Source organism: Mauremys reevesii, linkage group 6, assembly GCF_016161935.1.
Source record: "Mauremys reevesii isolate NIE-2019 linkage group 6, ASM1616193v1, whole genome shotgun sequence".
NCBI classification, from domain to species: Eukaryota; Metazoa; Chordata; order Testudines; family Geoemydidae; genus Mauremys; species Mauremys reevesii.
The window spans coordinates 24,138,756-24,164,318 of record NC_052628.1 but is presented as its reverse complement, the minus strand read 5'-3'; the positions used below and the strand labels follow the sequence as shown (position 1 = coordinate 24,164,318).

At 41.5% G+C, this 25,563-nt stretch overlaps 1 protein-coding gene across 1 annotated transcript in view; it reads left to right on the top strand.

The window, feature by feature from the left end:
* The first annotated feature begins 16 nt into the window (after positions 1-16).
* The window catches only part of LMBRD2 (LMBR1 domain containing 2), a 42,535-nt gene continuing 16,988 nt past the window's right edge, over positions 17-25,563 (top strand). Inside the window, exons 1-11 of the mRNA XM_039544423.1 lie at positions 17-287; positions 3,476-3,697; positions 4,244-4,347; positions 8,690-8,785; positions 9,782-9,949; positions 12,270-12,480; positions 14,611-14,685; positions 15,835-15,948; positions 22,639-22,822; positions 23,685-23,866; positions 25,190-25,323. Coding sequence (XP_039400357.1) covers positions 3,524-3,697; positions 4,244-4,347; positions 8,690-8,785; positions 9,782-9,949; positions 12,270-12,480; positions 14,611-14,685; positions 15,835-15,948; positions 22,639-22,822; positions 23,685-23,866; positions 25,190-25,323 — 1,442 coding nt within the window. The 5' untranslated portion in view covers positions 17-287; positions 3,476-3,523. The remainder of the gene's footprint in view (positions 288-3,475; positions 3,698-4,243; positions 4,348-8,689; positions 8,786-9,781; positions 9,950-12,269; positions 12,481-14,610; positions 14,686-15,834; positions 15,949-22,638; positions 22,823-23,684; positions 23,867-25,189; positions 25,324-25,563) is intronic.

Sequence of the window (25,563 nt, the reverse complement as noted above, 5' to 3'; positions counted from 1 at the left end):
GTGCGGCCCGGCTGGGCGTCGGTCGATGACGCTGTTGGACGGCGAGCGATTGGCCAAAGGGACATGTCAGCAGCTGGGGAACCGGCTGCCCCAGTCGCGGTGACACGGAGGCAGCCGGGCCCCAAGGGAACTGTCGCCGGTTGCTGTGGCGCAGTTTGAAACCCCGCTTCGGACCTGGGCCGTCGGTCGCTGAGCCAGGCGCCCGGGGCAGCAGCCGCAGCCGGGGGAGGATGGAGAGGGGCAGAGTCTGGCGGAGGCCCCGGTGCTGAGAGAGTGGCTCAGCCCAGGTGAGTCCGCGGGGTGGCTTGCCCTGAGGGATCGCCCCAGACACCGCCCCCCGCAGCTGCCCCCTTTCCCCCGCTGTGGCCAGAGAGCAGCCATTGGCGGGGGAGCGGGGCGGCCTTGGGAGAGAGGGGCCAGTCTTGTGTCACCAGGGCCCAGGGGAGCATGATAGTGGGGGGCGGTGAGAGGAGTACGGGGGCGGCACGGCGGTTGGGGGAGGGGCCTTGGGGGTACACGGGGCGGCACTGCAGTAGGGGAGGGGCCTTGGGGGTACACGGGGATGGCACGGCGGTAGGGGAGGGGCCTTGGGGGGTACACGGGGATGGCACGGCGGTAGGGGGAGGGGCCTTGGGAGGTACATGGGGGCGGCACGGCGGATGGGGGAGGGGCCTTGGGGGGTACACGGAGGCGTAGGGGGGTGTATGGGGGCTGCTGGGATATGGCAATCTCTCTCCCCTCCCCCCCGGTGATTTGTGGGCTCAGAGGACAGGCCTGTTTTCCATGTCAGGCCCCACAAACAAAGTGGGTTCAGAAAGGAAAACACACACACAAAGTTCAGAATGTCTGGTACCCTGAATAATAGGTACACTTCAGATGGGACCTTAAAAGCTGAGCTGTGCCTGCTCGCAGAATAGGTTTGGAGAGTTTATGGGAGGTAAGAAATAAGTGTGTTTATGCTGCTGTCCTTGACCAATTTTCCCTATCTTTCCAAGACCCACAACTGCTGAATAACATATTTATTATTTTTGTACCCCGAAGTGTGTTAGATGCTTAAAGACAAATAGATCCCTGCCCCAAGGAGCTTACAGTCAGATTCTTTTCTGCTTTACTGTCAACTTCTTGGTCCCGAAGAGAAAGAGTTATTGTGCTAGTCATATTACAAATTACTGGGTTACTTCTCCAAGGTACTGACAAAGTGATTGACTAGTCAAGTTTAGCATATTTTGTATAGCTAATTATTTATAAAATCTTCAGAAGTCTGCTTTAGCAATATTTCTGTGGGGAAACACAGGCAAGTAAGTGAGGGTTTGTGGTCCAGGAAGTCTGGCACCATGTTGACAAAAGGATTTGTCCTGATTCCCTTTGAAAGGCTTTTCTGCTTTTTCAGAAGCAGTTCTAAAGCACCTTTGTAGAGCTCAACTACTCCACCCGAGTGTTTTAATTGGATCGTTAATAGCATCCATTCAGGCTTTGTGCAAGGTTCTTACTAAAACCTTCATAATAAAACCTTTTGTGGAGTTTTATATGAGATTTTCATTTTAGTAATGCAATTTTTCATCATGTTTGACCTAACACTATGTTTTAATATTGGTGGTGAAGGGGGAAATGACTCCGATTTGAATATTTTTTGGCAATTTCTCTCCCAGACAACAAATTGTATCCAGCCGGATCAATTGCATCCTGGATTTATTTTATAATGGCTGATTTGATTATGTAGAAAAATTAAATAAGCTCATAAAATAACAGAACTATGTGGAACTGTTGGCTCTGTCCAGTTCATGTTAAATCTCATTGCACAGTAAGATAACAGCTGTAATCTTGTGCAAGTCATTACCAACTTATCCCTCCAAACCATTAATTTTATGTGGAAGGGTAAAGGAGCTCTTCCTATTTCCCATCTGTCTGATTCCCACTTATAAAGATTTACTATTTGTTTGCCTCTGTGGAAATAAAGCAGTATGCAATAAGGAAATAGATTGTGGTTTTTTATTTACTTTTTAACTTGATTCAGACATTAAGATTTGAACTCTTTGAGGATTTAAAAAATAAAAGTTTCTCAGACTAATGTGCAATTATTCTTTCCTGTAGTTTATAATTAATTGGTAGATACTGCGACAGACTGACAATATCCTGTAATACCCCAACAAACCTTATGGACTTAAGTTAAACTTTATTGAATTTAGTTAAACCTTATTGAATTAAGGTTAATACATTTGATGTACATTGTGTTGTTGTAGCTTTATATGTATGCTCTCTAGCCGGAGGGGGATGCTAATGTACTTACTTTATCAGCCCTTTTAAGCCACCCTGGAGAGGCATGCATATAGTAGTTATAATATATGGAGATATACCTATCTCATAGAACTGGAAGGGACCCTGAAAGGTCATTGAGTCCAGCCCCCTGCCTTCACTAGCAGGACCAACGGACAAAGAAAGGATTTTTGGATAAATAGCCTTGTTTAAACTGGCTCAGGGCTGCCTTCTTGATTCAGCAAATGGACAGGACTCTGATGATCACGGAGGGCCCCAATTCTTAGGGTATGTCTACAATGCAAAGTTGTTGACAAATCTTTTGTTTTTCATGGGTACTTAAACTACACACACACACACCCCACACACGAAAGACAAGACAAAAGTTTTGCCGACACAAGTGGCAGTGTGAACACGGTTTTGTTGGCAGGAGCGCTTTCCTGCCGACAAAGCTAATGCCGCTTACAGGGCTGGAAGTACTGACAAAGAGCATTTACACACACTGACTTTTAGTGACAAGGCTGTGTCAACACAGTCTTGTTGCTAAAAGCTGTGTGGTGTAGACAGGCTCTTAGAGTAGGATTGGAAGGACTTGATCTACTGAGGCCCCATAAAATGGCGTGCTTGTGATGAGCCGAAACTGTGATGAATTTGTGACCATAAAGTAAACCCCTTGGGTGGGGCGTTGAGATTAAGGTGGAAATCTGTCTGAGGTTGGGTCCTGCCTTGAGTAGGGGGTTGGACTAGATGAACTCCTGAGGTCCCTTCCAACCCTGATATTCTATGATTCTATGTAAGCTGTTCATATGTAAACTTAAAAGTGTGTGTCAGTAAGCTTCCACAGAAACACATTTTGAGCATTCAGTGCTCATTTATTTCATACGTATCTTCCAGAGGTTTTAATGCAGTGGTCCCCAGACTTTTCAGGGTTGCATCCTCTCTTACCATTGTCCACACTCCCCCTCCTCCCTGGAGCCAGGAGCAGGGCCACAGCTTGGGGCAGGGGCATGGCGCGAAATAGGGTAAAGGGGCCAGGAATGGAGCCAGGGCCCAGGTTGAGGGCAGGGCTGAAGCAGAGCTGGGAGTGGAGCGGGGCTAGGTGGTGCTCCTTCCCCTCCCCCTGTGGGGGCTGGCTGGCCCCTCCACTACCCCCTAGGGGGGCATGCCCCACAGTTTGAGGACCTCTACTTTAATGTAATGAAATGTGTTTTTTGTCTTACAGTTATGATCCAAGTGAGCTGCATTGGCTGGTTAGAGTGAATATTTAATAATGAGTGGAGCAGCTTTGGGTATCGAGATAATATTTGTCTTTTTTCTGGCTTTATTCATACTTCATCGGTATGGAGACTTCAAGAAACAACATAGACTTGTGATCATAGCAACACTGCTGGCTTGGTATCTCTGCTTTCTTATAGTATTTATATTGCCTCTGGATGTTAGTACGGTAAGATTTTCCATTTTTGTAAAGCTTAGTACGTTATTGCTCTATACAAAAAAATCACAAAATACACTACACACTAAGAATACAGTTGTGTAAATCAGTAGAAAATATCTCTATAAGACAAAATTTTGACTTAAAAAGGGATCTTTTAAAAATTGTAAAATTGAATAAAATGTGCTGTTAGCTCTGTCAAGTTAAAAATCATTTAAAAATAAGTGAATTTTAAAATTCACTATTTATGCTGTTACTTTTAGTATTTCTCTCAGCTTGAACTATGAACTAATTTATTTCACTCTGTTTTTTCTAGTGAGTTTTTCATCAGTTTCAATCTCAATTTTTTTTATGCACTAGTTAAGTGCTGGGATGCAAATACTGTAGGGATTTTTTTTTTTAAACCTGCCTTAATAGAATTAAAGGTGAAAAGCCATGGAAACATTAGCATTGAACTTTGGTGCCAAATTTGATTTGTATCCCTATTCTTGTTTTTCTTCACTAACTATTTCACCTTGTTCTAATAGTTGTTTACATGATTATTTCATTTTCTTCTAGACTATATACAATCGATGCAAACTTGCTGTTAACTCCAGCCCACCAGAAAGCAGCAGCAGCAACAACATCATCATCAATGGATCTTACCCTACTTCTGCTCCAAGGTAGTAAGAACAATATTCTTTTTCGGCATCAAAATATTAAAAGCATTAGTATACTTTTTAAGTAAGCAAAAATGTGCAAATAAAGAACTAGTACCTGTGCTGGCGAGAGTGCACTCTAAATTGAACATGACATGGTGATTGAAAGCTGTTAGGCAAGGAAGGACAAACGTGACAATAAGATCTTGTGATTAAGGCATCTGCAGATCTCAGTGTTTCTATTTTTGTTTATTTTTAATTGTTTTAAATTTTGTTACCTTTCTTCCTCTACTTTGTCATAGGCAAGACAAGAGAACTGAGGTTTTTAGAAGGAATTTGAATATGCCAAGAGAGGTGCTTTTGTGAATTTCTTCCTTTATTTCACAGACCTAATGCTTATTACAGTTTTTGACGATGAGAGTGGGCTTCAGAGAGACACATTTGTATATGTATTAGTTATCTCCAAGACTGTAAAACTCTGTAAATTTCAAACAACTCAAAAGTTGTGACAGGTGCTCTATATCTGTCTGCTGGCAGAGAAGAAATCACACTCACAGGGCTGAGTTGTAGTGTGATAATTGGAGCACTGAAATCATAAAATCCGGATCTCTTTCTGGCTTTTCCCCATTTGACCATAAACAAATTTCTTAACCTTTGTGTGTTATATCCATGTTTGAAAAAATAATGTAATACTCTTACTTGTCTCACAGAGACCTGAGGCTTAGTTAATTGTCAGTAAGCTGTTTTGAGATTCTGGGATGCAAATTGATGTGTATGTGCAAATTTTTTATTATTTCATCACCCCAAAGTGGAGAATATTAAGGTTGTTTAACACCAAAAAGTCAGGAAATACCAGCATTAAGGTGGCATGCACAACTCTTTTTCCCTTGATGGGTATGCATTGCTCAACAGTCTTAAATTTTAAGACTTTCTATTTCTCAAATAATGCATTATCCTACGATGTCTTCTACAACTTTAAATAAACTACTATCACATCTTTTTATCGTAGTACACTGTACATGAGAACGGCCATACGGGGTCAGGCCAATGGTCCATATAGTCCAGTATCCTGTGTTCCGACAGTGGCCAATGGCAGGTGCTTCAGATGGAATGAACAGGACAGATAATCATCAAGTGATCCATCCCCTGTCATCCATTCCCAGCTTCTGGCAAACAGAGACTAGGGTCACTTTAGAGCAGGGGTTGACAACCTTTCAGAAGTGGTGTGTCGTGTCTTCATTTATTCACTCTAATTTAAGGTTTCATGTGCCAGTAATACATTTTAACGTTTTAGAAGGTCTCTTTCTATAAGTCTATAATATATAACTAAACTATTGTTGTATGTAAAGTAAATAAGGTTTTTTAAATGTTTAAGAAGCTTCATTTAAGATTAAATTAAAATGCAGAGCCCCCTGGACTGGTGTCCAGGACCCGGGCAGTGTGAGTGCCACTGAAAATCATCTCGCGTGCCACAGGTTGCTTACCCCTGCTTTAGAGCTTGGTTTTGCATCCCTGCCCATCCTGGCTAAAAGCCCTTGATGGATCTAACCTCCATGAACTTATCTAGTTCTCTTTTGAGCCCTGTTATAGTTATAGTCTTTGCTCTCACAACATCTTCTGGCAAAGAGTTCCATAGGTTGACTGTGCATTGTGTGGAGAAATACTTCTGTTTGTTTGTTTTTTAAACCTGCTGCTTCCTATTAATTTCATTTGGTGATCCCTAGTTCTTGTGTTATGAGGAGGAGTAAATAACACTTCCTTATTTCTCCACACTAGTCATGATTTTATAGACCTCAATCATATCCCCCCCTTAGTTGTCTCTTTTCCAATCTGAAAAGTCCAAGTCTTATTAAATTCTCCTCATATGGAAGCTGTTCCCTACCCTTAATCATTTTTTGTTGCCCTTTTCTGTATCTTTTCCAATTCCAATATATCTTTTTTGAGATGAGACGACCATATCTGCAAGCAGTATTCCAGATGTGGGCATACTATGGGTTTATATAGAGGCAATATGATATTTTCTGTTGTCTTCTCTCTCCCTTTCCTAATGATTCCCAACATTCTATTAGCATTTTTGACTGCCGCTGCACATTGAGTGGATGTCAATGACTCCAAGATCTCTTTCATGAGTGGTAACAGCTAATTTAGACTTCATAATTTTATATGTATACTTGGGATTATGTTTTCTAGTGTGCATTACTTTGCATTTATCAACCATTTCATCTGCCATTTTGTTGCCCAGTCACCTAGTTTTGTGAGATCCCTTTGGAACTGTTTTCAGTCAGCATTGGACTTAACTATCTTGAGTAGTTTGGTATTGTCTGCAAATTTTGCCACCTGCTGTTTGCCCCTTTTTCCAGATAATTTCTGAATATATTGAATAGTACTGGTCCCAGTATAGTCCCCTGCGGGACACCACTATTTACCTCTCTCCATTCTGAAAACGGACCATTTATTCCTACTCTTTGTTTACTATTTTTTAACCAGTTACCAATCCATGAGAGGACCTTCCCTCTTATCTCATGACATCTTACTTTGCTTAAGAGCTTTTGGTAGGGATTTTGTCAAAGGCTTTCTGAAAATCTAAGCACACTATATCCACTGGATCACCCTTCTCCACATGCTTGTTGACTCTCTCAAGAAATTCTAGTAGGTTGGTGAGGCATGATTTCCGTTTACAGAAAACCTGTTGACTCTTCCCCCAACAAATTATGTTCATCTATATGTCTGATAATTCTGTTACTATAGTTTCACCCAATTTGTCTGGTACTGAAGTTAAGCTTACTGGCCTGTAATTGCCAGGATCACCTCTGGAACCTTTTTTAAAAATTGGCATCACATTAACTATCCTCAAGTCATCTGGTACAGAAGCTGATTTAAATAAGTTACATACTGTGGTTAGTAGCTGCAATTTCACATTTGAGTTCCTTCAGAACTCTTGGGTGAATACCATCTGGTCTTGGTGACTTATTACTGTTTAATTTATCATTTTGTTACAAAAGATCCTCTAATGATACCTCAATCTGGGATAGCTCCTCAGATTTGTCACTTGAAAATAATGGCTCGGGTTTGGGAATCTCCCTCTTATTCTCAGCCATGAAGACCAATGCAAAGAATTCATTTGGTTTCTCCTCTATGGCCTTATCTTCGTTTAGTGTTCCTTTAGCATCTCAATTGTCCAGTGGCCCTACTGGTTGTTTAGTAGGCTTCCTGCTTCTGATATACTTTGCTTTTACTTTTTGAGTCTTTGGCTAGCTTTCCTTCAAATTCTTTTTGCACAAAACACAGACATTAACTAAATATAATTTTTTTTTTTAGTCTGCAATCATGTTAGTCATGCAGCTTTCCTTAGTTTGAGACATTAATCAGAGATTTTTAACTATCTGCCAAACTACTCTACATGTGCAAATTGCTCATAACTGGCAAATCAAAACCAACTTTTCACTGAAACACTCCAAAACACTTCTCAATAACTGCTATCTCTGTCAAACAGTAACTTTCTTATCCCTTCTGTTCCTACTGCTTTGATACACAAGCAGATAAAGTTATTCTGTAATGAGGACTGTGTTGGTGATTAGAAGCATTGTTTTTCACACTCCTTGTACTCAGCAGCTTGGGTGGTTTTGCTCAAACTTTCCAGCTTTCTCAGGCAAAGACTAGATTTGGAAAGTATCAGCCCATTGAGTGAAAGTTTTGTTTGTTTGTTTGTTTGTTTGTTTGTTTATAAAGATGAGTGACTCTCAAACTGAGTTATAATAGAAATAGGTACTGCACTGTTATTACTAACTGCTCTGGGTAGAATTTTCAAAAGCTTCTAAGGAAGTTATGCACCCAACTTCCATTTAAAGTTAATGAGAGTTAGACACCTACTCCTTTTAGGTGTTTTTGAAAATCCCACCCCCCAGAAATAATTATGTAATACATAAAAGGGAAAACAACCATTTACTTTTTTTCACGTTGGCTCTTTTTTCCCTAAGATCTTGTTCTCTGAAAAAGAAACATTCTATGTAAGAAAAATATGAATATGTTTTACTGAACACAACCAAAAAAAATTGCGTTACTTGTTGACTTCTGGTGAGTCCCTGATAGAACGCCAGTCGGGACTACCTTTTTTTTTTTTCCTTAAGAGAAATTGTCCTGTCCAGATATGTGCTGTTTGTGGTGCCAGTATTTATCAGCATACTTTTAAAGTGGGCTATAAACTAAATCTCTTATGAAACATGTTAGTCATGCAAAAACATTTAATTAAAACAGTATTCTTCAGTGGCAAGACTGAAAGTAGTTTCTGGGTAGAAGTGATGAATATTATGATATTTAGATTTTACAATTAACATGTGGCTCTCTGACCTTTTTTTTTTTTTTACAGAAAACATAGGTGTTCCAAACCATGGAGTTATATCCCTGATGGAATTATGCCAATCTTCTGGCGTGTAGTATACTGGACATCACAGTTCTTAACCTGGTAAGTGAGGCAAATAGATGGCAAAGACCACAATAAAAATTGCTAGTATTTACAATACCTTTTAAGATTTCGTTCTGAAAGATTTTTACATTGTCATCTGATGGTCTGGCAAAAGAAAATTGTTTTGAAATCAAATACCTTACAACAATGTAGTTTCAATAAAGCATTTAAACATGTTTAACTCCCATTAACTGATGGGGATTTAATAAGGAATATATCCAGTTAAAAACCAAAGCACTGGTAGTAAAACTTAGTTAACTTAGTTAAGTATATTTGTCTTGTATGAAGTCCAAAATTAAAGAGTTTTGGTTTAGCAAACTGAATGTTCCTTACACTGGCCACTGTGATGCTCGTAAAAATGGTCTTTCATTCTCTGCTGTTATTGCTTCTGTATACTCTTGGGGGAGCAAGCTCCACAATCTATATCTAATATTCTGAGTCAGAGAGATAATCTTAGCACAGAACAAAACAAGCAAACAAACAAAACCATTACTGCCCAAGAGCAAAATGTTACAAGGTGTCTCTGTTCAGCAGTGTTCTCTTTTTTTTAGGGTGAATTCTTCCAAGAAATGTGTATAAAGAACAAATCCGACATTTCATCATTATGAGAGGCTATAAAAAGGACTTGGGGAACTTGAAAGCTACATGAGAGAAGGCACATGCCTGCAGTAGCTGCAACAAATATGTTTTAAAGGGAAAACAATATGTATATGCCTTGTTTTAGATACATTGGGTAGTGTATTAATGTGAAACGATGACCAAGAGGAGCAAAGCCTGTAGTTCTCTCATAAGTGGTGGTTCTTCATACTAAAGCTGTCTATAAATTTTAATCTAAACACAAGTTATTTCAAGGTTTACTGTCAACTAGATGTATCTAAAGAGAACACAAATGTAATAGGTAACAGGTTTTGCTAGGAGAACTCTGCAAGTGAAAATTGGCAAATAAGGTAAGATGGAGAAATCTTACATCATTAATGTATTTTTGTTTGGTTCTAGGATACTCTTACCTTTCATGCAGTCGTATGCTAGATCAGGAGGGTTCTCCATTACTGGAAAGATTAAAACTGCATTGATTGAGAATGCAATCTATTATGGCACTTACTTGCTGATTTTTGGAGCATTTTTAATATACGTGGCTGTAAATCCAAATTTCAATCTACAATGGTAAGAGTAAAACTATTGTAAGTATTTGTCTTTGTTCTTTAAAATGCGTTTGTATTTCTCACAATATCCCTGCAATGGAGAAGTTGGGCGGTACTAATCTAACCTAGAATTCTGATTTTGCTCTAGACTTTCCCGGCTCTAGGTTTTTTGCTGCCCGAAGCAAAAAAAAATTTGGCTGCCCCCCTTCCCAGCCCTGGACTCCCCCCTGTACCCTCCTGCTGCCCCAGTCCTGGGCTCTCCCCCGACCCACACACAGCCCCTGCCGCCTCAGCGCTGGGCTTCCCCCTTTCCTCCCCACCAGTGCCCTCCCTCCACCCTGCTGCTGCCCCAGCCCTGGGCTCCCCTCCACCAGTGGCCCCACCACCACCTCCTGCCGCCCCAGCCCTGGGTCGCTGGTAACTCGTTCCCAGGGCGGGTCATTCAGCAGGAATCTTGGATGTGCACAAAACACAGACAGGATTGGTTACAGAACTGCAGTAAAGTGGAACAATTTTCAGCTTGTGTGATTGGAGGATATCTGGATGCATATTATAAGACTGTCCTCCATAAATGAGGAAAAGTTGAGGTGCCTTTATTATTCTTTTGTTCCACTCTTTCTTTCTATGGGGAATTTGCTAATGCAATATCACTGTCTTCCTTTCAAACAAACAAAAAGGCAATGGCTGTTGAAAATAGCAATTCCAGTGCTAATAAGCATTTCTTGCTCAATTTTATCCTACTTTTTCTACAGCAAGTTATAGTGGATCAGTATATTTGATTTGGGAGAAATGAAGTAAAAGCTGCCCAAACTGAGCTTGAGCACTCCTGAATTTTGAGGTGTTCAAATCTGGAAGGCAGGTGCTGGGGGGTGGGGGGAGGGCTGTGGGCTTCACGGGGGGAGCATGGCAGCAACTGTCTGGAGCTGCATGGAGCCAGACACGCTGGTCTGAGTGGCACGGTAAGCGGGCTGGGGGTTGGAGAAGGGGTAGCGGGTTCCGGGGGGCAGTCAAGGGACAGGGAGCAGGGGGGGTTGGATGGGGCAGAGGTTCGGAGGGGCAGTCAGGGGACAGGCAGTAATTGGCTAGGCATGGGAGTCCCAGAGGTTTATCAGGGGACAGGTAGGGGTGGGGTCCTGGGGGGAAGTTGGGAGGGTCTCAGGAGGGGGCAGTTGGGGACAAGGAGAAAGGAGGCTTAGATAGGGGCTGGGGTCCCAAGGGGCAGTTAGGGGCAGGGGTCCCAGTAGAGGGGTATCAGGGGACAAGGACCAGTGGTGCTTAGATAGGGGTAGGGGGTCCTGGGGGGCAGTTGGGGCAGGGGTCCGGGGAGGGGGCAATCAGCGGCTGCGGGCTGGGATTCAAAGGGCTCTGGGCCGCAGGCAGCCGCGGGGAGCCCAGAGCCCTTTAAATCCCAGCCGCAGCTGGGAATCTCTGCGGGCAGCCCAGAGCCCTCTGACTCCCGGCCGTGGCTGGGATTTAAAGGGCTCTGGGCTCCCCGCGGCTGCCGGCAGCCCAGAGCCCTCTGATTCCCGGCCGCGGCTGAGATTTAAAGGGCTCTGGACTCCCTGCTCCTGCGGGCAGCCCAGAGCCCTTTGATTCCCTGCCGCGGCAGGGATTCAAAGGGCTCTGGGCTGCCCGCAGGGTGCCGTGTGCGGGGGATTTAGAATTCCCCCGCGGGCCGCACAGTGAGGCTCCACGGGCCGCATGCGGCCCACGGGCCGCATGTTGTGCAGACCTGGTATATGGTTTAGTCTGATTTCCAATATTTTCTCTCTAGCACTTGCTTTTCAGGTGGCATTTCTGGAAAAACTTTTATTGGTCAGATATTTTTAGGAAGACTGTCATTAGAAAGGCTCGTGGTAGTATTGTCTGTTTAAACATTTCTGGGATCACACTTAAATTTTTGATCTGGGTCTTTATTTGCAGTTAACTTTGAAATGGAAGACTTCATTCAATAAATGTCTTTTCAAATCCTGGAATGTAGTATTTACAAATAAACTTGCTAGTATTAAAAAAGACACTTGAATATATGGAAAATAGTACAAATTAATATAAACCTCTATTGTCGTCTCTGGCATGATAGTCTATTGCTCCAGCAGGTTTGCTGCTGGGTTTTCTGATTTATTCTTTTCCCTCTGCATGCCCCCGCCTCTTAAGCTTCAGAGGCAGGAAAAAGCTGGCTCTTGTGTGTTGTTTTTCCCAGCATAGTCTGCCTGTCAGCACTCTGTATGGGTGCACCTGGTGAACAGCACTCGCATTGCTCCTTAAAGGCAGAGGGTTTTTGGTGGCTTTTTCTGTGTCTGTGAAAACGTAATTACTTACTGGAGGTCACTCTTCTGTTTTAGGAACCAGCTTCAGACAATTGGGATAGCAGCTGCCAACACCTGGGGTCTTTTCCTTCTTGTGTTGTTGTTGGGGTATGGTTTGGTGGAAATTCCACGTTCTCACTGGAATGGAGCAAAAAGGGGGTACCTTCTTATGAAGACTTATTTCAAGGTTGCCAAACTGATGACTGAAAAAGCAGATGCAGAGGAGAACTTAGAGGATATTATGGAGGTAAACAAGCTAATTTTAATTAAGAAGTATAAAGTGGTGAGGGTTTAATTATTCATCTTCAATTCCACTTCCTCAAAAGGAGGAACATTTTAAGTAACATGAGCCTGCTTTAGAAAGCTACTGTCATGAAATTATTGAAGTGCCCAGAGATCCCAGTTGGGGTGCTAGGTATGGTATAAAATCAGAAGTAAAAACAGTATCTGCTCTGAAGAGCTTACAAACTGCTACATGGTGGTAATTTGATATGATATATCAGCAATGAGAACAGCAATCATCAAGTGTTGACTCTTGGAACAATGCTGATCAATAAGGGTGCATGCATGAAGATTTAGTGCACAGACCCCATTAATGCTCATGCAGCTTATACTGTTAACACTTCTGTGCACTGCTTAAAAAACTTCCATTCTTAAAAATCTGTCTTGTAATAAGAGATTCAGGATCTGTTTCTTGGTTCTATTTATACTTCTTTTTGACGAGTGAACAGAAGGTATATTTGTTTTCCGAAGAGATTCTCCTGAGAAATGCGCTACCATTATTCTTCATTCCTATGATTTGCCATTGAGCAATAGAATCATATCTTCTATTAAGAACAAAGTGTGAATCAAACAAATTCAACAACTAGTATTTACTGTCCTGTTCTAGTGCCCACGACCATAAAATTATGCATTCGACACTTGTGGGGATTTGTATGGTAATGGTAACTCTTCCTACATATATACGGGGTATGATAAAATGGCAGCAGAAACTTCATCTCCTTATTCTGGGGATGTTTTGGTGACAGAGATACTGACAATTTTGCAGATTTATGAACTGAACATTACACTCCCTGAGCCTTTAGAACTTCCTATATTCAATCATAGTCTATGGCCTAAAAAGCACTCCTGGCTGGAGCGATTGCTGACAGATTTTGAGGTCCAGTATCTGCAACCCAAAAGAACTACAACACAGGGTATCATTCGTTCTAGAAAGTAAAACCAGTGCTAAAATGTCTAGTATCTGAAAGCTTGTTGTGATTTTAAGGTTTGAAATTTTATGAACTTATTTTGAAAGTGAATGCACTATGCCTTGGAAATCTGAGATTCATAGGATATACATTCCTTGACATTGGTGAAATTCTTAAGGGCAGTAATACCTGTGACCTCAAACAGTGCTGACACCAGCTCAAAGAATTCAACTATAGATCTCCAGATAAACTTATCACCGATACACCAGAAGAACTGTAGATTTCAGTTTTCCTGTAGGAGCACAGAAAACACCCAAATCCTTGAGTAAACTCTCATAAAATAGTTATCTCGTGCATTTCCAATAGGATGGAGGAAGATATCTGATTCTCTCCCATCTCTTTGACCTGTCCAAGACTGGTGCATCACTGAGTTCTTGGCTGGAAACAGCTGTGACAGAACTTGCCTATGTGATAGGCAGCATCTTCCATATACTCAGCTATTATTGATGCTTGTCAAACGTTCTCTGAAATGTGGCAACCAGAGATGAGGGCAATACCTAGGCAGAGGGATTACAGGATATTAAAAAAAAATCCTTAATGGCAACAAGGGGATTCTCTGAAGGAACCTGGGCTGAGTCACTTTCTGCCACTTACAAGTTTACTTCCCACGTGAGTCACCACAACAAATATCTAAAGCCACTAGCAGTGCACCCTGTCTTATTTTGCATGCCTTATAACCATCTCACGTTGAATCACATACCAACAATATATGACAAAATCAGGCAAGAATAAAACTTATTTCTCATCCCCAAATTAAAACAAAAAGCATTTTCCCCTCAACATGCCTGCTTAAAAACAGACCATCAGTTTCTGTTTTGTGCGCGCTTGCGCGCACTCTCTCTCTCTGTCTCGCATTTGTAGGTCTATTTGATGCCAAGAGTTTTTTTTTATTTACTTTCCTATACTATAGGGAATATTGTGAAATTATTTTATATTGTTGATTGCGTAATAAAGCTCAGCAACATTCATTGGTAAGAAGTTTCAAAATTTTTAAAGAATCATTTGGATTGGCAAGGACCTCAAGTGGGTCACATAAGATTTTCACTTAAGAGCTTTTAGCCACTTCATACACTGAAATGACATGTAATGTTTGTGGGTCATGTTTTTTTGTTTTGTTTTTTAAACAGGAAGTCCGTAAAGTGAATGAGAGTATCAAGTATAATCACCCTTTGAGAAAATGTGTTGATACAATATTGAAAAAGGTAATTAATTAATTCTACCATTTTAGAGATTCTTGCTCTTTTTTGTAAGTTCCTGAACATATCAAAACCTGACCTTTTAGCCCCTTTAAGACTCTCGTCCAATGTTAGAATTTCTTTTCTTGTGGTTTATTTTGCTTCAATAAATAAAAATCTTTTGAAAGCTGTTATTCTTAAAAGCTCAGTTAAATACCAGCAGTCCTAATAATGTTGTTATGAAATGTGAAATTATTAAATTGGGATTCTGTTTATAGTATTAGGACTTTTTCAAGAGTATGAAAAAATACTGTGTGCTTGCTTTCAACATAATGCAACTTTTAAAAAAGATTGTTGTCTTGATGATCTGCTGACCTAACACTTGAGTTATAATTTCTTGTTTATGAGCGTCAACCTCTCTATGTAATGACATCTGTGTAGTATGGTATATATCGGGTAGAAAATCTGTGGCATGCAAGCTGATTTTCAGTGACACTCACACTGCTCGGGTCCTGGGGGGCTCTGCATTTTAATTTAATTTTAAATGAAGCTTCTTAAATATTTTACTTTACATACAACAATAGTTTAGTTATATATTATAGACTTATAGAAAGAGACTTTCTAAAAACGTTAAAATGTATTACTGGCGCACACAGCCTTAAATTAGAGTGAATAAATGAAGACTCAGCACACCACTTCTGAAAGGGTGCCTACCCCTGGTGTATATAATTGCTTGTCTTCTATAAATGTAGATGGGCTATTCTTTGGTGGGTGATATATATTTGTTTTCATATCAAGCACTAAAATTACGTTGTAAAGGATAACTGAAAAAGATAAATATTCTTTCTACTTTTTATGTGCTGTATCCTATTCTGAACTTATTCATACCAGCTTGAATAAAATACATTTTTCTTTAATAAGATGTCTTTTTTTTTTTTTTATATTCTCAGAATGTGATCATTTACAGACAGGGAAAAGCAGACTCCACTTTTACAAGTAAATCATTTGCAATGTCGGAGGGGAAAGAAATTGAATATTTTAAGTGAAATGCATTTCAGTTGCATCCACTGACCAAAAAAAATATTTTAAGACTTCAATAAAATACCATATCCTACTGGTAATGTTTGCTCTGCTTCCATAAATGAAGTATTTCAATTATTTTCCTTTTCCTACCAGTGTCCTACTGAATACCAGGAAAGAATGGGTAGGAACATGGATGACTATGAAGATTTTGATGACAGGCAAAACAACTATCCAAGTGAGAAAAGTCTGGTCAAACTTCACAAACAGGTAACTCAATAAGTTTCTGTTGCAACATCACTTCTCCTGCTAATGTATTCATTTAAGACCATTGTTCGTTCTAAATTAGTTGACATTTAAAATAAACTGAGATCCTTAATTTGCATGATATTTTTATTCTGCTTGTAAAACCATACCTGTTTGTTCTATTGCTGAAAGTGGAACAAAACATGTATTAATGTATGAAATTCAAAAGGAATATCTAGAGGAATAAAAATTGCTTATCCCGTGATATGTTGTAGCATGTAGTGATGAGGCATACCACTGTGTGCTGTAATGAAGAATCTCAAACAGAAATTGTAGTGAAAGTGCACAAAACACATTGGGGAGATAGAGAGAAAATGGTGGGGGAAAGAAATGCTCAGTTTTGAACTACTCCTTTCACATCTCTTTTTATAAATAGAATTAAATACACACCATCAAAAAATAGGCAGAAGTCATCTTTGTACCTGTTACTCCTTTTCAACTTTAGCAGCTAGTTTGTTCAGAGCCGTGTAAGTTGTTCCAGTTGAGAGTAGAAATTAATGACGGAATCTTATTCAGTGCAGTCTTGTCTGTTTACAGGGAATGTACAAAGTCCTGCTTTTCCAAATGCAGGAGAAAGTAAAGTAGTAGTTTCTTAGTTAACAGGCCTAAACCACTTTCAGTCAGCACTCCTGACTCAGAACCTCTCTTTAGGCTTTTCCCAGGGTCACACCTTTTCCCAGGGCTTACAGACTGGTGCTTGGCTTTCTTGCACTCCTTCTGAGGCTATGTCTACATTGCAACTAGGAGGTGTGATTGTAACTTGTGTAGGTATACCGCAAGTATAGCTCTACCCAGGAACCATATATGAGTACCTATCCCATGGTGCCACAACTACACTGCTGTTGTTACTCAAGCTAGCTTTGATTAAACTAGATGGAAAGCTAGCCTGGGTATATATACATCTGCTACAGTCACACCTCCCATTTGCAGTATAGACATACGCTAAGTCCCTCTCAGGCCAAATCTACACTATAGGGTTCATTTGACACAAGTTACGTTGGCATACTGCTGCCAGCTTTTGTATATCACTTGGGTGCGTGTACACTTGGCTGTTTGTTGTTGCCGTGCCTTCTCACTCCAAATGGTTGCATCAATAGAAAATGTGATATGCCATGGGTAATATCCCAGCATTCCCTGCACCGCCATCCAGCTTAATGCTTTTGTTAAACATTTTTTCAGTGATTTGTGGGATAGCAGCAATTTGCCCAGGGATTTCTGGGAACTAAAGGTCAAGTTCCCATCCCATAATGCTTGTTCTATCTCATAACTTTTGCACTGTTTTTTAAAATTCCCAAAGTCCTGCGTGCTACTTTTCAGTCTCTGCCATCTGCCTAACAGAAGTATGGATCCTGTAGAGCTCATCAACATTTTAATGACCATTGCTAATACAGCAGGGCCAGCCCCAGGCACCAGCGCAGGAAGCAGGTGCTTGGGGCGGCACGTCCGAGTCTTTGGCTACAATTCGGCGGCGGGTCCCTCAGTCCCTCTTGGCGGGAAGGACTGGCCGCTGAATTGTCACCGAAGAATGAAGCGGCGCGGTAGAACTGCCGCCAATGGTGACCACTTTTTTTCTTTTTCTTTGGGGCGGCAAAAAAGCTGGAGCCAGCACTGTAATACAGGATGCACTGTTCTCCTTTGCGAAACTTGAAGGAGTATTACTACAAGTGGGGATGTGATGAGGAAAAAGAGATAAGGAATATCACAATAACTGGATGTTGGGCACAGTGAATAAATATGCCAGGTTGGTGCTGGCATTCATGGACTAGTTCCACACAGTGGTTTGCTGCTTCTGGGCCTGAGAAACGAGCAGTGATTGGTGGGATCACAATATAATGCAGGTTTGGGATGATGAGCAGTGGCTGCAGAACTTTTAGATGCGAAAAGCCACGTTCCTAGATCTGTGTGCTGACCTTGCTTCAGACTTCGAGTGCAGGACACCAGATTGACAGCTGCATTGACAGTGGAGAAGCAAGTGGCCATCAAGCTCTGTGGGTTTGCAATGCCAGATTGCTGTCAGTCAGTGACCAATCAGTTTGGAGTTGGAAAATCTACAGTGGGGGCTGTTGTCATCCAAGTGTGCAAGGCCACTAAGCATTTCCTGCTGCATAAGACTGTGACTATTGGCAATATGCAGGAAATCAGAGTAGATTTGCATCAATAGGGCACGTATACCTGTTCTGGCATCACCTCACCTTGCTAGTGGATACGTAGAAAAGCATCCCTTTCTGTTTGTTGTTATGCAAGTGCTAGTGGATCACTGCTGACGCTTCACTGATATCACCGTGGGCTGGTCAGGGAAGGTGCATGAAACTCTCGTCTTTAAGAACACAAGACTTGTCCAAACATTATAAGAAGGGGCATTCTTTCTTGAGCAGCACATTACCGTTGGCGATACTGAAATGCCTGTAGTGATTCTGTGTGACCCAGCCTACTCGTTGTGCCCTGCCGGGACTCATGAAGTCATACACCGGCTACCTAGACATCACCAAAGAAAGGTTCAACTACTAGCTCAGCAGGATGATGGTTGAATGTACTTGTGGTAGATTAAAGTGTCGCTAGTGCTGTTTACTCTCAAGCTTGGGTATTAGTGAGGCAAAAATACCCATAATTATAGCTGCATGTTGTTGTGTACTGCATGATATTTGAGAGGCAAAGGAAAAAGGTCTGTCGGAGGGGTGAGGTGGACTGGTTGTCTGCTGAATTTGAACAGCCAGACACAAGAACTATTAGAAGTGCCAACCATGGAGTGATACAGCTCAGGGAGGTTTTACAAGACTATTTTAGCAGTCAGCCACAGCAGTGTTATGTGATGCTTTTATGAACTAGTGTGCCTTTGTGTGTATGGTGAGTTACTGACTCCCATTATGAATTCTGTAATGCAGCAATTATGCTTGGTGGAAGTTAACAAATATGTTGAGTTTCCGAAAATAGAACCTTATGTGCAGAGAACAGGAAACAAAATTAAAGTGCAGAAACACAAGGTAAAGACATTTTAGCAGCACTGTAACAGGGTAACCAGGACTGTAAAAATCCAAATAAACAATAAACATTTACATATTAAAAATGTATGTTTGTCATGTTATGAAATCTGTAGTGAATCGTGGCTGATCTTGTGGTTTTCACAGGTTGGTATATGTATAGTTATGATTCTCCTTGTATTTCCTCTGGCACACAGTGGTAGCAGTAAGGGTTCATACCATGCTGCATTCTGTTATGATGTGTGTGGAAGGTAGGGGAGGGGTATGTGTGGAGTAGTGACCATGGATTAGAAAGGCTGCTTAGTCTGGGGTCTTTGGACATGTAGGTTGATAATGCTCTGCAACATCTGAGTTACTTTAGAAAACCCTTGATATTGTGGTGCACTTCTCAATGCACCTTTCTGACCCTTTGCCTCTCTTGAAGGAACTGATCTTTTCATTCTTGGTCCTTCTCCAGGGTTATGGCCATATGGCCCCTTCATGGCCATATGAAGCCCTTTGTCGTAGAGAATTGGGGGATCTCACAGAACATATCCTCCTAGTCCACTTCTTTCTCCTCCTTGATAAGGTCAGATGTTCAGTGGGTGTGGAGTGGGCCCCTCTCAAGCCACCACACCAGAGGCTGCTGATTAAAACAGGTACCTTTAAGATTTACAGTCACAACAGAAAAGGAAAGATAAGTCTCAAAATTCCCTTGTATTATTCCTCTAAATACCTTTAGAAAGCAATGCCAATTGTCACTGTAGCTTTGGAGTGCCTCATTACAGCACCGCTCTGCAGGTCAAACCATGGTGAGCAGGCCCTGGCCTACCATGAAAGGAGGAGGGTGTACTGTTGCATAGAACCTTTAGATGCTGGGTGCCCCCGGTATTACTATAGGGAAAGTGTGGTGAATATTGCCGATATCTTTACAGGCAGTGGTGATTTTGGCTGATATCTCCCTCCTGGGGGTGACAAATACACAGAGAAACTAGCTTCTACTGGTGTTCTGAAGCCAGCCCAGCCCCATATGCTGCTAGCCTATTTACTGTAATGGCGGCAGTGGAACTCATCGCAGAATGGTTCGGGAAAGAGTCCTATTGTTTCATCCCCCACAAGAAACTACAATGCCTTGAAATGTTTGGGAGAATATTCTAGAATATTTCCATGAAAGTTTCATCAAGATCACTCAAGAGGATAAAAGGGACATTCTTGTTCAGATAAAACAAAGTATTCCATGTGGTCCCCTGTCTAGCCCAACAAGCCAAAGAATGGAAATGTGGACACCGCCTCTGCCTTGTTCTTTTACCTCTAGCTGAGCACAGGACAATGATTGGATGTGGATTGTGTATTTAGACTATAATGCTACTTTTAAAAAAAATTATTCTCTAGCATTTTACTTTGTAACATATTACAAGTAAGCAATCAAAAGTCAATGCATTTGTTCTTTATACTTGTAGATGGGATGGGCACCATTTTTAAATGGGGAAGAAGGGCAGGTGGGCAGCCAAGGGAGGAAGGGAGATGAGATTTTGGGAAACAAAAAGGTAAAAAATTCTTACAAGGAATAATGTATGTTCATGCTTACCAGGGCTTACCTGCACTCACCAGGTGGGACTGGTTTGAGTTCAGTGGAGTTTGATAGCTCCTGATTCACTGCATGGTTTCAGTCCCCCTCCTCATCGCTGCCACCATCCCTCTGTCTTGCCAGGTGCATCAGGGCTCTCTGCCTCCGGGTCTCACAAAGTGTCCAGTCATAGGCAGGAGGCTAGTGGGCTCCCTTCCTAGTATAGCATGTTGTTCATCATCAAAGAAGCAGGTCTGTGGGGCAGTACCAGATTTGTTGTTTGCATCCCTTGTCTTCTGGTATGCCTGCTGAAGTTCCTTCACTTTCCCATGACGACACTTTCCATCTACGTTCTGCCCCCGGTTCAGCATCTCCTGTGCAATCTGCACATAGATGTATATATTTCTTCGGCCTTTCCTTAGCTGTGCTTGCACAGTCTCTTCTCAAATGCTGAGATGCTCCATGACTTCTTTCCTGCTTCAGGCAGGAATGCATCTGGTAGTTTGTGTGTCATTGGGGCCAGCATGGTCAGATGCTTGCGAAGGTGAGCGAGTGGGTGTGCTCATTAAGCTAGTCAATCAGGAAAAGGCATTTCAAAAAGACTAAGGGCTTTAAAGGGGCGGATGTGGCTTCCGGTCTCTGTGACCTTGGGCAGTGGAGTTCAAAATTGTGACCGGATTGGCCACTATTGCATAGGTAGGGGCATCGTGGGACAACTGCTGGAGGATTATTAGGGTCAGCACAGTTGATACAATATCTACACTCACAGTGCCTTGATCTAAATAGGTCAGCCATGCCTCTGCACTGCTCGGGGAGGTGATATTGTTGTGTTGCTGTAATGGGGTGCATATGGGTGCAGGAGTCCTCGGACTTGCAACACAATTTGTTCCTCAGAACTGCATTCCATGTCGAAACATTGTAAGTCGAAACCGCTTTCCCATAGGAATCAATGGTATGAAGGGGGGATTGGTTCCTGAACCAAGGCTTGTTACACTATTTTCCCCACAATAACCCAGTTTTTTGTACTTAAATGAATTATAGATGACTAATGTTGCAGTATCAATGTATTTACTGTAAAAGCAGCAAAGAGTCCTGTGGAGTTTTTGATTGACATGAGCTTTTGTGGGTGAATACCCACTTTGTCGGATGCATGTCATGCATCCGACGAAGTGGGTATTCACCCACGAAAGCTCATGCTCCAAAATATCTGTTAGTCTATAAGGTGCCACAGGACTCTTTGCTGCTTTTACAGATCCAGACTAACACAGCTACCCCTCTGATACTTGACACAATGTATTTACTGTACACTGTATTCTGTAAACAGCATTCAAATAAACATATAAACTTACATACGCTGCTTAGAATGCCGGTAACACAAGGTTAGAAAGCCAGAGAGAAAGGCATACATGCTAAGCCTCAGCCAATCACTGTTCAAGCTTTCTGATTGGCTGAGCCCAGGGCCAGGAGTCAATCAAAAACAAGCAACCCTACCCAGCAACAAGCTACCCTGCTGCCTCGAAGCCAATCAGAAACGACCCCTTCCAGCTCCATACCAGTATAACACAACCAGGAAGTGATTTCAAGTGAACTTTATGCAAATCGAGCATAGTAAGGGTGAAACTAGCGTTGTAGGGGCAAAACGGGCAGTCAGTTAAAAAGCGTCTTAAGTGGTGTTCAATGTAAGTCGGGCGTCGTAAGTCCAAGGACTCCCTGTATAAGAGTAGAGACGTGCACGACTAGGTCAATGCAAGTTGACTTAGGTCAACTTAACTTTTTAGTGTAGATCAGACCTCAGTTTCTTATCTGCCCTCCAGCTAGCCTTTTCCACACTCGCAGATGGACCTGGTCAAAACAACACCCATTGGAACCCTCTGCCCACATGGTCCTAGTTTCTGGGCAGACTCTGTTAGGCCTTGTTTTAGGTGTGACCTCTTAACTGTCTCTTACAGCTCTCTTACATTCACACCCATTCAGCTCCAAATTGGTTTTAACTCAATCCTTAACACGTTTAACTCAGCCCAAAATACACCTATATGACATTGTGAGCAGTCAGTGTGGAGTTTAACAGTTTTCTCCCATTTCTTGGAGCAAGTGTTCTGTAACTGAAACTTTGGGGTTTGTTTACTATAGGTAATTTATTCAGTTCAGAGACACCGTCGTACGCAGGTGCAGTGGCGAATTCTTTTAGAACAAGCATTCTACTTGGAGGATGTGGCGAAAAATGAAACGAGTGCAACTCGTCAGTTTGTTCATACTTTTCAGTTCCAAGAATCTGAAAACAGAATTACCCGATATTTCTACACACCAACTGTTGGTACGTTTTGTCTTACAAATGTTGAGTATCTAAATGACTATAACTCATGCTTTCCTGTAGAGCATGGGATCTTTTCTCCTACGTGAGTGATATTCATGTATAGAAGTAGTAGGCAAATATACATCCTCTTGTGCTCACGTGATGGAATAGATACACCATCTCCCCCAGTTGCCAAAAAACAGTTATATTTCTGATAATAAACTTAATTTGTAGGCAAATTAAGAGCACTTATACTATATAATGGCCACCTCCATAGAAATTCCTAAAGCTTTTTCCTGGACACTACAGAAAGAAAAACAAGTTGCAACATTATCAAGCAATACATCTGGAAATGTATCCAGCAATAGCTCATCCCGTGCAGGTCATCCTGCCTTCCGTAATCTGTAACACCGTAGAGAGGGGTGCCTTCAGCTCTCCAGACCTTTTAAGTGTTCCCAATACCATTGCTGTGACTCTTCCACCATTCCCTCATAGAAGAATTGAGGGTATGGGGAAAAAATGTTGTTTTCTCGATGTACCAGCCACTTGGAGCCCCCCGCCCCATTCTGTTCCTTCTTTAGGAGATGCCTTCTTGTAATCCAACTTCCATTTCCAGTTTATCAGGGAATTAACCCACTACAGAATGATGCACTGTAAACCTGCCAAATCCCAATAACATGAATTTAATAACCTAACCTATTCTCTAGGTCCCTGAGCTGTGGAGAGAGAGGTAAAAATCCCATACGATTCTTTTCAGCTAGCCATCTCAGTTGGCACCATGCCTCAACAATGCTATTTCGAAAATTTCCATCTCTTCCTATTTCTTATATAAATTGTATTAATCTGCTATTTATTGTTTGTGTGTTTGTTTGTTTGTTTCCAGAATGGTACTGGGAATGTCTCCTTCGGCCATGGTTTTACAGAATTCTTGCTATTGTTTTGGCCACATTCTCTGTAATTGTTGTGTGGTCAGAGTGCACATTTTTCAGCACTAATCCAGTTCTGTCCTTGTTTGCTGTCTTCATACAACTGGCAGAAAAAACGTACAACTATATGTGCATAGAGGTCAGTTTGGAATGTTCATTTAACAATCTTATTGTACAGATTTTAGTTCCTGCAGTAATGAGGAAGACTAAGTTTACCTTTGTAATCTATTATCTATGAAAAATTAACCTCTGACTACTGAACTACACAAGCTCTCTAAGCTACACAAGTACTAAGGCTAATTTTATGGCAGTGTCTCTTCTTCCGTGCACCACTCTATTACAAATGGTGGAGTCTGACCCAATGCAGTCATCTGTAGGAACATAAAAATGGAGTAACTTGGTCTAGTTATGTAGACATGGGTTGTTGTCATGGTAAATGGAACTCCTCATTCTCTTATCCTCTGGGCTAGTTTGCCCTCCCCCTACCCCCCCAAGGTTCTCACGCGTGCGATATTTGCTCTGAATATACCAACCTGCCACTAAACGGCAAGTCTGTAGTCTTAGGAGCTGTGAATGGCTTAAGAGACACATACCTTGTAGGAACTGAGCCCAACATTTGCAGTATGGTGACAAAACTACAGGAACTTTAAAAAGCCTGTTTTATTATTAGACTGTCCTGTATAAGTCAAGGAAGAGCTCCTAAGCTAGTTTACTATTCATCCATTTCTTTGTTCAACTCATCACCATTGTCTAAGGGTACGTCTTCACTACCCGCCGGATCGGCGGGTAGCAATCGAATTCTCGGAGTTCAATATATCGCGTCTCATCTAGACGCGATATATCAAACTCCGAACGCGCTCCCGTCGACTCCGGAACTCCACCACCGCGAACGGCGGTGGCGGAGTCGACGGGGGAGCCGCGGATGTCGATCCCACACCGTGAGGACGGGTAAGTAACTCGAACTAAGGTAGTGTAGCTATTCGCGTAGCTGAAGTTGCGTACCTTAGTTCGACACACACCCCCCCCCCCCCGTGTAGACCAGGCCTAATTGTAGTTAGACCCAGTTTAACTGCAAGAACATCAGTAAATGCAGCCTATAACATGCTTTATTTTACACTGGAAATAGGGAAGGAGGGTAGCACTAGTAAATCCTTCTTAGCTGTTTAAAAATACACTTCATACTTTTGCAACTTAGAGGAGCTAATGTGTTTTTGTTTTTCAAAAATATGATTTCACTGCAATATTTATTTAAGTACATCTTGTATGCAGTACATTGACAGCATTGTATATAGCCCTACATAGACTAAATTTATGCATTAGTTATATTATAATTCCATGACACAAAAGAAATAAATAATTTTGCCTTGAAGTCTTTTGTTGCTAAAGTCTAGTATTGCAGCAGTTATTTTGATATAATTGTAAATTTGAAAGAAATAGTAAAAAATGAATATTTTGTTTCTAGATGGCTTGCTTCCTTACCATCTTCTTCTTAAGTATCTGTGTTTACTCAACTGTCTTCAGGATTCGTGTATTTAATTATTATTATTTAGCTTCGCACCATCAGACTGATGCATACAGTCTCCTTTTCAGTGGCATGTAAGTACACCGTATATTTTGTGGGTGTATATATATTGTTTCTGGGACTGCCTCTTAAATAATAAATGAATTTTAAATCAATAGTGTTTCAGATATAACCCTTGATGATTAGATAGGTGCAACTTATTCAGCATTTCATCTTTAAAAGCCACCTCATATCTAGTTGTGATATTATTCTTTACATTTTATTTTATTAAGGGGGAAATTGCTTAAAAGCTGCTAACTATTAAATTTATACAG